A 15,117-nucleotide genomic window follows, 5' to 3' on the forward strand; every position below is an offset into this window, starting at 1 on the left:
GGAGAAAATGGTGAGAGAAAGTAAAAGGGAGAAATCTATGAGGGGGTTAAGAGCCTTTTTCCTTGGAGAACAGCTCCAAGGTAACTCAAATTCAAATTCTTTGTGAAATCTGGGGCCAGATTCACGAAGCATTTACGCAAGCACTTACGAACCTGTACATCTTTTCTCAATCTTTGGCGGCTTTGTTTACATTTATTAAACAATTAATGAGCTCCGAAGAACCAGGAGGCTGTTTATAACAATAACAACAGTTGAATGGGACGTTTTCATGCATGTAAACTGTTTAATAAATGTAACCAAAGCCGTCAAAGATTGAGGAAAGATGTACACGTTCGTAAGTACTTGCGTAAGTGCTTTCGTGAATCTGGCCTCTGGTCTTCAAGCTGCCGATGGAGGTGGCTCCCACAACTTCTTCTTGCAGTGTATTCCCACTTGTCGACCGCCCTTACGTGGTATGAGGATGACCTTATATTCCTTCGGCTCATTTGTGTTTCCAGCTTCCTCCTGTGTCCTCTTGTTCTACTGTACTTCTCTATTTAAAGAAGCTGTCCTTGTCCACTGTTTGTAGTCTCCTAAGAATCTTGTACGTTGTGGTCATATCCCCTCTGTGACTTTTGTCCCCCAGGGCTGTGAGGTCCACTTCCTTTAAACCTGCCCTCACAACTCAACCCTCTCAGCTCTGGTTCGAACCTTTCTACTATCTTAATATAGATTTGATACTTCACAAGAAAGGGGTCCCAGGCCGGTGCTGCATACCCCAGTATTGGTCATAGGGGAGGGGGGGTATCTACCATCTTCTTGAGATGATTTCGGGGCTTTAGTGTCCCCGCGGCCCCGGTCCTCGACCAGGCCTCCACCCCCAGGAAGCAGCCCGTGACAGCTGACTAACACCCAGGTACCTATTTTACTGCTAGGTAACAGGGGCATAGGGTGAAAGAAACTCTGCCCATTGTTTCTCACCGGCGCCCGGGATCGAACCCAGGACCACAGGATCACAAGTACAGCGTGCTGTCCGCTCGGCCGACCGGCTCCTCTGGTCGGCCGACCATGAGTTAATTATGGAAGTGAGGGGGGTGAAAGGGAGGAGGGGAAAGGGGTAATTGAGGGGGTTGACGAGGGGAGAAGTGAAAAGGTCAGGAAAGCGATTTAGAGAGGGATGGAAGAAGAAGGAGGCGAAGAAGAGGGCATAGTGAGAAGGGGTGCAGGAAATAGTGGCGGGCCGAGGAGGGAGGGGAAGGTGGGGGGCTGGAGGGTCTATGGAGGGGGGGGGGGAAGAGGGGTGATGAACGTTATACACAGGTTGTAAATTATTAGAACAACCGGATACGGCCGGATTAGCAGAGAACGACTAGCAGTTATTGTGAGGAATGTACGGAGGGAGAGAGGGAGGGGGGGGGGGGGGGGAGGGAGACAGAGAGATGAGAGATAAGAAGGAAGAATGGGTGGAAGGGAAGGTGGATGAAGATGGGTAAGAGGCAAGTGTAGAAAAGAATAACGACCGGAGAAGGTAAACAAGAGAGGTAGTATAGAGTCGTTGGGGGGCTAAGAAGGGTCCTGGGTGGGGGGGGGGAGGCTAGATGAGGAGTGCCCTACTTTGAGAGGGCAGGAGCACTGGTATGCTCCGTTATAAGTTACTGAGGAGAGGTTAAGGCTGGTGGGCTTGGTGGTAGGACAGTCACTAGAGCGGTGCTTCTCAACCTTCTCTCTCCCATGCACCCTTTTCTGTCTACTCCATGTACCCTTTTGTGTCTGCCCATGAACCCTTTTCTGTCTACTCCATGTACCCTTTTGTGTCTGCCCATGAACCCTTTTCTGTCTACTCTATGCGCCCTTTTCTGTCTGCCCATGAACCCTTTTCTGTCTACTCTATGCGCCCTTTTCTGTCTACTCCATGTACCCTTTTCTGTCTACTCCATGTACCCTTTTCTGTCTGCCCCATGAACCCTTTTCTATCTACTCCATGCACCCTTTTTTCCACCACATATCAGAAAGTCATTCTCTCCTTTCCAAGATCGTCTGACTCAAAAATTTCACCCCAATATTAAAGTGGGATTATTGAACTACAATATAACTTTATTGTGTGACCTACAACAAAAGTGACAAGTCCTGTAGATTATCTACAATCAGTAGAATCGTAGTTTTGTAGAATGGTTAATATTCCAGAAGTTTGTGGTTAGAATTTCACTTTTATGAAATCCTAAAATTGCAACCTTTTCCACTTTCTCACTTTCCACTGGAGGACATTTTCCCCTAAGGTTGATGCACTGGAGAAATGGGCTATAGATAGCCAGGAATACGGTTGTCAAGGGGAAGGAGGGGGCGGGGGGGGGGCGGAGGTGACAAGAGGAGGGGGGGGGTGACAAGATGGGGGTCGACAAAAGGGGTGACAAGAGGAAAGTGTCGTGTTTATATATATGTCTTGTGATATATCAACACATTCTTCCCCCTCAATGTCCTGGGGGCCAGATTCAGGAAGCAGTTACGCAAGCACTTACGAGCCTGTACATCTTTTCTCAGATCTTTAGCGGCTTTGTTTACAATTATTAAACAGTTAATGAGCTCCGAAGCACCAGGAGGCTGTTTATAACAATAACAACAGTTGATTGGGAAGTTTTCATGCTTGTAAACTGTTTAATAAATGTAACCAAAGCCGTCAAAGATTGGGGAAAAGATGTACAGGTTCGTAAGTACTTGAGTAACTGCTTCGTGAATTTGGTCCCCTGGGGTCTTCCTTAACACTTGCGCCCCTCTATAGCTCTCTCTTTTTTAAATAGAGCAAATGGGGAGTTGCAGATTGATTTGTTCATTTATCGTGCAACCCCATGACCATCCCGTGGGAGGTGATGGATTCCATATATCCATCCCGTGGGTGGTTGTGGATCCCCCCCATGCCCATCTCGTGGTGGTAGCGTACCCCATAGCCATCCCGTGGACCCCATACCTATCCCCCACGGCGGCAGTGGACCCCATATCCATTACGTGGACCCCATACCTATCCCCCACGGCGGCAGTGGACCCCATATCCATCCCGTGGACCCCATACCTATCCCCCACGGCGGCAGTGGACCCCATATCCATCACGTGGACCCCATACCTATCCCCCACGGCGGCAGTGGACCCCATATCCATCACGTGGACCCCATACCTATCCCCCACGGCGGCAGTGGAACCCATATCCATCACGTGGACCCCATACCTATCCCCCACGGCGGCAGTGGACCCCATATCCATCCCGTGGACCCCATACCTATCCCCCACGGCGGCAGTGGACCCCATATCCATCCCGTGGACCCCATATCCATCCCCCACGGCGGCAGTGGACCCCATACCTATCCCCCACGGCGGCAGTGGACCCCATACCTATCCCCCACGGCGGCAGTGGACCCCATATCCATCACGTGGACCCCATACCTATCCCCCACGGCGGCAGTGGATCCCATACCTATCCCCCACGGCGGCAGTGGACCCCATATCCATCACGTGGACCCCATACCTATCCCCCACGGCGGCAGTGGACCCCATATCCATCCCGTGGACCCCATACCTATCCCCCACGACGGCAGTGGACCCCATATCCATCACGTGGACCCCATACCTATCCCCCACGGCGGCAGTGGACCCCATATCCATTACGTGGACCCCATACCTATCCCCCACGGCGGCAGTGGACCCCATATCCATCACGTGGACCCCATACCTATCCCCCACGGCGGCAGTGGACCCCATATCCATCCCGTGGACCCCATACCTATCCCCCACGGCGGCAGTGGACCCCATATCCATCCCGTGGACCCCATATCCATCCCCCACGGCGGCAGTGGACCCCATACCTATCCCCCACGGCGGCAGTGGACCCCATACCTATCCCCCACGGCGGCAGTGGACCCCATATCCATCACGTGGACCCCATACCTATCCCCCACGGCGGCAGTGGATCCCATACCTATCCCCCACGGCGGCAGTGGACCCCATATCCATCACGTGGACCCCATACCTATCCCCCACGGCGGCAGTGGACCCCATACCTATCCCCCACGGCGGCAGTGGATCCCATACCTATCCCCCACGGCGGCAGTGGATCCCATACCTATCCCCCACGGCGGCAGTGGACCCCATATCCATCCCGTGGACCCCATATCCATCCCGTGGACCCCATATCCATCCCGTGGACCCCATATTATGTCTTCCGGTCGTCGACGACGGAAAGACGTCGCGGACAAAGCCTAGACGTCTCAGACGACGTGTATATGTCTCAACAACAACAACAATCACAGCATTAACAACAACAACCTCGTTAGAAAAGAAGAGAGAGGGCAGAAAAAGAGGTGTTGACACAGAAGGTGAACAGAAGAAGCAGGCGCGGATGAGAGCTGGAGACACAGACGAGTCACAGAGCTCCATTAAGGTGCTCTTACACCCAAAGAGCAGTGAGGAAACTGAATGAATTACTACAAATGCTAACTACATTTCTAATTTCTCATGCAGAGATGATCAAGAAATAGGTCAAGAGCCGGTCGGCACACTGGACTTGTGATCCTGTGGTCCCGGGTTCGATCCCGGGCGCCGGCGAGAAACAATGGGCAGAGTTTCTTTCACCCTATGCCCCTGTTACCTAGCAGTAAAATAGGAACCTGGGAGTTAGTCAGCTGTCGCGGGCTGCTTCCTGGGGGGTGGAGGCCTGGTCGAGGACCGGGCCGCGGAGACACTAAAGCCCCGAAATCATCTCACGATAACCTCAAGAAGAGTCATTGGCAATACACAACAAGAAGCTAGAGAGCCCAAGGGGCCCAAGAGCTAAAGCTCGATCCTTCACGCACAAATAGGTGAGGGAAGTACACATCTTCATGCACAAACAAACCTCCCCCCCCTCCCCTACCCCCCCCCCCCCCACACACTCACACTCAATAACAGACATACACTCTATAAAGTGCGTGGGGGGGGGGGGGGGGGATTAACTCCCAGCGAGGCTACCACGGCAAGATTTGCACCAATGACAGTGCCCATTATGCTTTAACTGCAGCCCCTAACTGCCTAATTATCCCTCCTAATGGTGCTTTGCCATACACTGCCTCCTGTTTACTGGAGCGGTGGTGGTGATGGTTGGTGGTGGTGGTGCTGGTTGGTGGTGTGGTGGTGGTGATGGGTGGTGGTGTGGTGGTGGTGGTGCTGGTTGGTGGTGGTGGTGCTGGTTGGTGGTGTGGTGGTGGTTGGTGGTGGTGGTGGTGGTGATGGTTGGTGGTGGTGGTGATGGTTGGTGGTGTGGTGGTGGTTGGTGGTGGTGGTGGTGGTGGTGATGGTTGGTGTGGTGTGGTGTGGTGGTGGTGCTGGCTGGTTGGTGGTGTGGTCGTGCTGGTCGGTGGTGTGGTGGTGGTGATGGTTGGTGGTGTGGTGGTGGTGGTGGTGATGGTTGGTGGTGTGGTGGTGGTGCTGGTTGGTGGTGTGGTGGTGGTGATGGTTGGTGGTGTGGTGGTGGTGCTGGTTGGTGGTGTGGTGGTGATGGTTGGTGGTGGTGGTGATGGTTGGTGGTGTGGTGGTGATGGTTGGTGGTGATGGTTGGTGGTGTGGTGGTGGTGATGGGTGGTGGTGTGGTGGTGGTGATGGTTGGTGGTGTGGTGGTGGTGGTGGTGATGGTTGGTGGTGGTGGTGATGGTTGGTGGTGTGGTGGTGGTGGTGGTGATGGTTGGTGGTGGTGGTGATGGTTGGTGGTGTGGTGGTGGTGATGGGTGGTGGTGTGGTGGTGGTGATGGGTGGTGGTGTGGTGGTGGTGATGGTTGGTGGTGTGGTGGTGGTGGTGATGGTTGGTGGTGGTGGTGGTGGTTGGTGGTGTGGTGGTGGTGATGGTTGGTGGTGGTGATGGGTGGTGGTGTGGTGGTGGTGATGGTTGGTGGTGGTGGTGCTGGTTGGTGGTGTGGTGGTGGTGATGGTTGGTGGTGGTGATGGGTGGTGGTGTGGTGGTGGTGATGGTTGGTGGTGGTGGTGATGGTTGGTGGTGGTGGTGATGGTTGGTGGTGTGGTGGTGGTGATGGGTGGTGGTGTGGTGGTGGTGATGGTTGGTGGTGTGGTGGTGGTGATGGTTGGTGGTGTGGTGGTGGTGATGGTTGGTGGTGTGGTGGTGGTGATGGTTGGTGGTGTAGTGGTGGTGATGGTTGGTGGTGTGGTGGTAGTGATGGGTGGTGGTGTGGTGGTGGTGGTGCTGGCTGGTGGCGTGGTGGTGGTGCTGGTTGGTGGTGTGGTGGTGGTGGTGCTGGTTGATGGTGTGGTGGTGGTGCTGGTTGGTGGTGTGGTGGTGGTGATGGTTGGTGGTGTAGTGGTGGTGATGGTTGGTGGTGTGGTGGTGGTGATGGGTGGTGGTGTGGTGGTGGTGCTGGTTGGTGGTGTGGTGGTGATGGTTGGTGGTGGTGGTGATGGTTGGTGGTGTGGTGGTGATGGTTGGTGGTGATGGTTGGTGGTGTGGTGGTGGTGATGGGTGGTGGTGTGGTGGTGGTGATGGTTGGTGGTGTGGTGGTGGTGGTGGTGATGGTTGGTGGTGGTGGTGATGGTTGGTGGTGTGGTGGTGGTGGTGGTGATGGTTGGTGGTGGTGGTGATGGTTGGTGGTGTGGTGGTGGTGATGGGTGGTGGTGTGGTGGTGGTGATGGGTGGTGGTGTGGTGGTGGTGATGGTTGGTGGTGTTGGTGATGGTTGGTGGTGGTGGTGGTGGTTGGTGGTGTGGTGGTGGTGATGGTTGGTGGTGGTGATGGGTGGTGGTGTGGTGGTGGTGATGGTTGGTGGTGGTGGTGCTGGTTGGTGGTGTGGTGGTGGTGATGGTTGGTGGTGGTGATGGGTGGTGGTGTGGTGGTGGTGATGGTTGGTGGTGGTGGTGATGGTTGGTGGTGGTGGTGATGGTTGGTGGTGTGGTGGTGGTGATGGGTGGTGGTGTGGTGGTGGTGATGGTTGGTGGTGTGGTGGTGGTGATGGTTGGTGGTGTGGTGGTGGTGATGGTTGGTGGTGTGGTGGTGGTGATGGTTGGTGGTGTAGTGGTGGTGATGGTTGGTGGTGTGGTGGTAGTGATGGGTGGTGGTGTGGTGGTGGTGGTGCTGGCTGGTGGCGTGGTGGTGGTGCTGGTTGGTGGTGTGGTGGTGGTGGTGCTGGTTGATGGTGTGGTGGTGGTGCTGGTTGGTGGTGTGGTGGTGGTGATGGTTGGTGGTGTAGTGGTGGTGATGGTTGGTGGTGTGGTGGTGGTGATGGGTGGTGGTGTGGTGGTGGTGGTGCTGGCTGGTGGCGTGGTGGTGGTGCTGGTTGGTGGTGTGGTGGTGGTGGTGCTGGTTGGTGGTGTGGTGGTGGTGGTGCTGGTTGGTGGTGTGGTGGTGGTGGTGCTGGTTGGTGGTGTGGTGGTGGTGATGGGTGGTGGTGTGGTGGTGGTGATGGGTGGTGGTGTGGTGGTGGTGCTGGTTGGTGGTGTGGTGGTGGTGATGGTAGTTTGGCGACTGTTGTTAGTGATGAACTTGATGGTGAAGATGATGACTGGAGTTGGTCGACGCGGTGATGAGAGAGTATTTAATGAAAGCGACAATGACGACAATGAATGAGGATGGTGATAATGATATTGATGGTGGTTGTAAGTGTAATAATGATGATAATGATGATGATGATGATAGTGACAATAATACAATCATTAGCACACATAAATTAAACGTAAACAAAATAAAAACGTGAATCAATAAACAGACTAAAGTCTAAAATATTGTTAAGAGGCGAATTTGACGACTCAACGAGGTTAATTGTCTAAATTGCTGGCTTAGGGTAGTTTGGGGCGAGTAATTGAAGGCTGCCTTGCGTGTGTGTGTGTGCGTGAGTGCGTGAGAACGGTTGTGTGTGTGTGTGAGTGAGAACGTGTGTGTGTGTGTGTCTGTGTGTGTGTGAGTGTGTGTGTGTGTGTGTGTGTGTGTGTGTGTGTGTGTGTGTGTGTGTGTGTGTGTGTGTGTGTGTGTGTGAGTGAGTGCGTGCGTGCGTGAATGAGTGAAATATTAAGAGAACAAAACCTTGTAAAGTATTAAAGAAACACGCACTTCACGCACACACCAAATAAAGATGTGTGTGACTAGCCTACCCAGCGAAATCTAACCTAGCTAAACTCAATTAGCCAAACTCTAACCTATCCCAGCCAAACTCTAACCTATCCCAGCCAAACTCTAGCCTATCCCAGCCAAACTCTAGCCTATCCCAGCCAAACTCTAGCCTATCCCAGCCAAACTCTAACCTATCCCAGCCAAACTCTAACCTATCCCAGCCAAACTCTAGCCTATCCCAGCCAAACCTAGCCTTGACCTATCTTAGTCTAACCAAGCCTAGCCAGTCTATCCTAGGCTAATAGTCCAATTTGGTAGTTTTTCTTAGGTTTCTGTTATTATTATTATAATATATATATATATATATATATATATATATATATATATATATATATATATATATATATATATATATATATATATATATATATATATTGGGCTATCGGAGCTTGGAACCATCGACCACCAGAGCGGAAGCCAGTAGCTTAGCTTGGATGGGCTAAGTTTTTAAGAACTGCTAATTCATCGCGGCTTCGGTATTTTACAACCATTAACTAATGCATCATTAACACCTAGGAACACAAAACAAAATTCTTTAACACAAGACTAAACAATAAAAGACACAATATGAATGTAGCAGTCAGACCAAATAACAAACAAAAACAGCTGACACACGGCCCTTCTCTGCGCGCCAAATTCCCTGGCTAAAAGAATGGCCGAAGGAGGTAAACAATGACGGTGTTGCCACATCTAGTGAGTCGCGACACAGCAATTGCTTTAAAGAGCCTCGTGTGCTCACCATTTCTCCTTGTCAGCCAGTTCGCTCGCTTTCTCTAGCTCTCGTGCGTGAGTGCGCGCGCGTGTGTACTTCACCTAATTGTACTCACCTATTTGTGCTTGCGGGGGTTGAGCTCTGGCTCCTTGGTCCCCGCCTCTCAACTGTCAACACTGTGTGTGTGTGTGTGTGTTTGTATGTTTATTTTTTTGTTATTTTTTTGTTTTGTTTTCTGCTATTTCTGAAAAAAGTTGAAATACTTGCATTTCAGACTGAAGTTGGGGTTATAAGTAAGGCATTAAAGGAGGAAAACTAAAGTCTGATATTCCTTTGCCAAATATATTTTGGAGAGACTAATTCAAATTGAACCTAAATGTCCGAGTGAACATTAAATCTTTGTTATCGTTTGTAATCAAGCAAAACTGACCCTCACGAAACTACGTCATTAAAGATGTTACTCTTAGGCAGCTGTCGGGTCAAATACTTTTTATACCAGATTCCAACACTACCTTAACCCTTTGGCTGCGCAGTTACAAGTTGGGAGCGTGAATCATTTCCAATCCGTCCTCAGGCTAAGCTAGCAACCCCCCCCCCCCCCCCAAAGACAGCCCGGCCTCATCAACAAAGGCTAAATGTGTAAAGGAAGAAATGTATATGTTTATCTCTCAGAATGTTCGGTAATACGTTTATTGCTTGTGATGTGTGTCTATGTATGTATTAACACGATGTACTGAACGGAGTGAGAATAGCTTGAGCTACCTCATCCCTTTGTGTGTATTTTACCTCAATAAACTTATTCCAATTTCAATTTCAAGCCTAAATGTTCATTCATCCAGCCACCAAACACCCTGTTTATGTTTATGAATGAAAGTTTATGAATGAAAGACAATTTACACACTATTCACAACTGATGACGTATGCACTTTTCTCGATCAGTGCTTCGCTGACGACCCCAGTTCGAATCCCACCTCTGTAAGTGCTTCACTCACTCACTACAAACACAAATAATCACCAACAAAACTTAAACACTCAACCTACGCCTAACTCTTCATTGAATTTTATATATGAGAACAAACCAATTTTTTATAATTTTTTAATACACCGTATGTTAAAATTATTACATATTAGAACTTGATGTCTAGTTAGGCTTAAATTACAGAAGGTTAGGCGTTTGGGTTCTGTTGGCAAATATTTGCATTTGTAGTACATGGGTGAAGCACGGACAGAGCTGCGATTCGAACATGACAGAGCTGCGATTCGAACATGACAGAGCTACTATTTGAACATGACAGAGCTGCGATTCGAACATGACAGAGCTGCGATTCGTACATGACAGAGCTGCGATTCGAACAGAGATCATCAGCAAAGCACTGTTCGAAAATCATCGGTTGTGAGTTGTGTGTAAAGTGTTTTCCCATTCATAAACAGGAGGAGGTTAATGGCTGAACCACTGCTCACCTGGGGCCAGATTCACGAAGCAGTTACGCAAAGTACTTACGAACGTGTACATCTTTTCTCGATCTTTGACGGCTTTGGTTACATATATTAAACAGTTTACGAGCATGAAAACTTCCCAATCAACTATTGTTATTGTTATAAACAGCCTCCTGGTGCATCGGAACTCACTAACTATTTAACAATTGTAAACAAAGCCGCCAAAGATTGAGAAAAGATGTTCAGGTTCATAAGTGCTTGCGTAACTGCTTCGTGAATCTGCCCCCAGCACACAGAACCCCTTCTCACACAAGCCCACAAGATGCAGGGGGGGGATGTAGCACAATACATCGCAACTGTTGATCAAATCTTACGAATTAGGCTACAACAGACGAGTGTCGGGGCCCAAGGGTTAGAGACAAGGTCTCAACCAAGTAACATATTGTTAGGTAAGTCCACTCTCCCTGGCCATGATAAGGCGAGTGTTATGCGGTTAAGGCCATGCTGTAATTGGTCTCTCTCACTTTTTCTCAGCCCGTCTCTTATAAAAATAACATAGTTTTTGTATATAAAAATCAAACAACAGAGGTATCAGGACAGAGCCTTGTGGCACTCCACTTTCAACGGTTTCTCACTCAGATTTCACGACATTTTTACTAACTCTTTGCTTTTTTTGAAACAGCCAAAACCTAGGAAATAGTCAGGCCCTATTTTATATAACATGGCCCTATTTTATATAAACAGACCCTATTTTATATCACATGACTATTTTATATAACCAGGCCCTATTTTATATAAACAGACCCTATTTTATATAAACAGACCCTATTTTATATAAACAGACCCTATTTTATATAACATGGCCCTATTTTATATAACCAGACCCTATTTGAAATATCACAGGACCCTATTTTATATAAACAGACCCTATTTTATATAACATGGCCCTATTTCAAATAACCAAACCCCTATTTGACAGGGAATGGGGTAAAAAGTTAGACCGCGGGCAAATGGGTTGGGAACAAGAAAATTGGGAGCGTACACATGACTGAGGCCAAGACACCTGGCCCCGTACACATGACTGAGGCCAAGACACCTGGCCCCGTACACATGACTGAGGGCAAGACACCTGGCCCCGTACACATGACTGAGGCCAAGACACCTGGCCCCGTACACATGACTGAGGCCAAGACACCTGGCCCGTACACATGACTGAGGCCAAGACACCTGGCCCCGTACACATGACTGAGGCCAAGACACCTGGCCACGTACACATGACTGAGGCCAAGACACCTGGCCCCGTACACATGACTGAGGCCAAGACACCTGGCCCCGTACACATGACTGAGGCCAAGACACCTGGCCACGTACACATGACTGAGGCCAAGACACCTGGCCACGTACAAATGACTGAGGCCAAGACACCTGGCCCCGTACACATGACTGAGGCCAAGACACCTGGCCCCGTACACATGACTGAGGCCAAGACACCTGGCCCCGTACACATGACTGAGGCCAAGACACCTGGCCCCGTACACATGACTGAGGGCAAGACACCTGGCCCGTACATATGACTGAGGGCAAGACACCTGGCCACGTACACATGACTGAGGCCAAGACACCTGGCCCCGTACACATGACTGAGGGCAAGACACCTGGCCCGTACACATGACTGAGGGCAAGACACCTGGCCACGTACACATGACTGAGGCCAAGACACCTGGCCCCGTACACATGACTGAGGGCAAGACACCTGGCCCCGTACACATGACTGAGGGCAAGACACCTGGCCCGTACACATGACTGAGGGCAAGACACCTGGCCACGTACACACGACTGAGGGCAAGACACCTGGCCCCGTACACATGACTGAGGCCAAGACACCTGGCCCCGTACACATGACTGCGGCCAAGACACCTAGCCACGTACACATGACTGCGGCCAAGACACCTGGCCACGTACACATGATTGCGGCCAAGACACCTGGCCCCGTACACATGACTGAGGGCAAGACACCTGGCCCCGTACACATGACTGAGGCCAAGACACCTGGCCCCGTACACATGACTGAGGCCAAGACACCTGGCCCCGTACACATGACTGAGGGCAAGACACCTGGCCCCGTACACATGACTGAGGGCAAGACACCTAGCCACGTACACATGACTGCGGCCAAGACACCTGGCCCCGTACACATGACTACGGCCAAGACACCTAGCCACGTACACATGACTGAGGGCAAGACACCTGGCCCCGTACACATGACTGAGGGCAAGACACCTGGCCCCGTACACATGACTGAGGGCAAGACACCTAGCCACGTACACATGACTGCGGCCAAGACACCTGGCCACGTACACATGACTGCGGCCAAGACACCTGGCCACGTACACATGACTGCGGCCAAGACACCTGGCCCCGTACACATGACTGAGGGCAAGACACCTAGCCACGTACACATGACTGCGGCCAAGACACCTGGCCACGTACACATGACTGCGGCCAAGACACCTGGCCACGTACACATGACTGCGGCCAAGACACCTGGCCCCGTACACATGACTGCGGCCAAGACACCTGGCCCCGTACACATGACTGCGGCCAAGACACCTGGCCCCGTACACATGACTGCGGCCAAGACACCTGGCCCCGTACACATGACTGCGGCCAAGACACCTGGCCCCGTACACATGACTGCGGCCAAGACACCTGGCCCCGTACACATGACTGCGGACAAGACACCTGGCCCCGTACACATGACTGCGGCCAAGACACCTAGCCACGTACACATGACTGCGGCCAAGACACCTGGCCCCGTACACATGATTGCGGCCAAGACACCTGGCCCCGTACACATGACTGCGGCCAAGACACCTGGCCCCGTACACATGATTGCGGCCAAGACACCTGGCCCCGTACACATGACTGCGGCCAAGACACCTGGCCCCGTACACATGACTGCGGCCAAGACACCTGGCCACGTACACATGACTGAGGCCAAGACACCTGGCCCCGTACACATGACTGCGGCCAAGACACCTGGCCACGTACACATGACTGCGGCCAAGACACCTGGCCCCGTACACATGACTGCGGCCAAGACACCTGGCCCCGTACACATGACTGAGGCCAAGACACCTGGCCCCGTACACATGGAATCCGGACACCATGGCCCCTCAGGAATCTGTACACCAGTTGATTGACAGTTGAGAGGCGGGACCAAAGAGCCAAAGCTCAACCCCCGCAAGCACAATTAGGTGAGTACAATTAGGTGAGTACATGACTGCGGCCAAGACACCTGGCCCCGTACACATGACTGCGGCCAAGACACCTGGCCACGTACACATGGCTGCGGCCAAGACACCTGGCCCCGTACACATGACTGCGGCCAAGACACCTGGCCACGTACACATGACTGCGGCCAAGACACCTGGCCCCGTACACATGACTGCGGCCAAGACACCTAGCCACGTACACATGACTGCGGCCAAGACACCTGGCCCCGTACACATGATTGCGGCCAAGACACCTGGCCCCGTACACATGACTGCGGCCAAGACACCTGGCCCCGTACACATGATTGCGGCCAAGACACCTGGCCCCGTACACATGACTGCGGCCAAGACACCTGGCCACGTACACATGACTGAGGGCAAGACACCTGGCCCGTACACATGACTGCGGCCAAGACACCTGGCCCCGTACACATGACTGCGGCCAAGACACCTGGCCCCGTACACATGACTGCGGCCAAGACACCTGGCCCCGTACACATGACTGCGGCCAAGACACCTGGCCCCGTACACATGACTGCGGACAAGACACCTGGCCCCGTACACATGACTGAGGCCTAGACACCTGGCCCCGTACACATACCTGCGGCCAAGACACCTGGCCACGTACACATGACTGCGGCCAAGACACCTGGCCCCGTACACATGACTGCGGCCAAGACACCTGGCCCCGTACACATGACTGCGGCCAAGACACCTGGCCCCGTACACATGACTGCGGCCAAGACACCTAGCCACGTACACATGACTGCGGCCAAGACACCTGGCCCCGTACACATGATTGCGGCCAAGACACCTGGCCCCGTACACATGACTGCGGCCAAGACACCTGGCCCCGTACACATGATTGCGGCCAAGACACCTGGCCCCGTACACATGACTGCGGCCAAGACACCTGGCCACGTACACATGACTGCGGCCAAGACACCTGGCCCCGTACACATGACTGCGGCCAAGACACCTGGCCCCGTACACATGACTGCGGCCAAGACACCTAGCCACGTACACATGACTGCGGCCAAGACACCTGGCCCCGTACACATGATTGCGGCCAAGACACCTGGCCCCGTACACATGACTGCGGCCAAGACACCTGGCCCCGTACACATGATTGCGGCCAAGACACCTGGCCCCGTACACATGACTGTGGCCAAGACACCTGGCCACGTACACATGACTGCGGCCAAGACACCTGGCCCCGTACACATGACTGCGGCCAAGACACCTGGCCCCGTACACATACCTGCGGCCAAGACACCTGGCCCCGTACACATGACTGCGGCCAAGACACCTGGCCCCGTACACATGACTGCGGCCAAGACACCTGGCCCCGTACACATGACTGCGGCCAAGACACCTGGCCCCGTACACATGACTGCGGCCAAGACACCTAGCCCCGTACACATGACTGCGGCCAAGACACCTGGCCCCGTACACATGACTGCGGCCAAGACACCTGGCCCCGTACACATGACTGCGGCCAAGACACCTGGCCCCGTACACATGACTGAGGGCAAGACACCTGGCCCCGTACACATGACTGCGGCCAAGACACCTGGCCCCGTACAC

General features: G+C 52.6%; 4 protein-coding genes across 4 annotated transcripts in view; all 4 read left to right on the forward strand.

The window, feature by feature from the left end:
• The first annotated feature begins 11,463 nt into the window (after positions 1-11,463).
• Positions 11,464-11,829, forward strand: LOC138359637 (anti-sigma-I factor RsgI4-like). Its single transcript, XM_069319046.1, has one exon. It carries the CDS (start codon positions 11,464-11,466, stop codon positions 11,827-11,829), a length of 366 nt encoding a protein of 121 aa, XP_069175147.1.
• Positions 11,830-12,054: 225 nt separating this feature from the next.
• Positions 12,055-13,458, forward strand: LOC138359638 (mucin-4-like). Its single transcript, XM_069319047.1, has one exon. The coding sequence runs from the start codon at positions 12,055-12,057 to the stop codon at positions 13,456-13,458; it is 1,404 nt and encodes a 467-aa protein (XP_069175148.1).
• A 109-nt stretch (positions 13,459-13,567) lies between these two features.
• On the forward strand, positions 13,568-13,933 carry LOC138359640 (anti-sigma-I factor RsgI4-like). The gene has a single exon (XM_069319048.1). It carries the CDS (start codon positions 13,568-13,570, stop codon positions 13,931-13,933), a length of 366 nt encoding a protein of 121 aa, XP_069175149.1.
• A 227-nt stretch (positions 13,934-14,160) lies between these two features.
• LOC138359641 (PWWP domain-containing DNA repair factor 4-like) overlaps positions 14,161-15,117 on the forward strand; it is a 1,251-nt gene continuing 294 nt past the window's right edge. The window contains exon 1 of the mRNA XM_069319049.1: positions 14,161-15,117. This exon is cut by the window's right edge and continues 294 nt beyond it. Coding sequence (XP_069175150.1) covers positions 14,161-15,117 — 957 coding nt within the window.

This window comes from Procambarus clarkii, chromosome 92 (assembly GCF_040958095.1).
Source record: "Procambarus clarkii isolate CNS0578487 chromosome 92, FALCON_Pclarkii_2.0, whole genome shotgun sequence".
Lineage (NCBI taxonomy): Eukaryota > Metazoa > Arthropoda > Malacostraca > Decapoda > Cambaridae > Procambarus > Procambarus clarkii.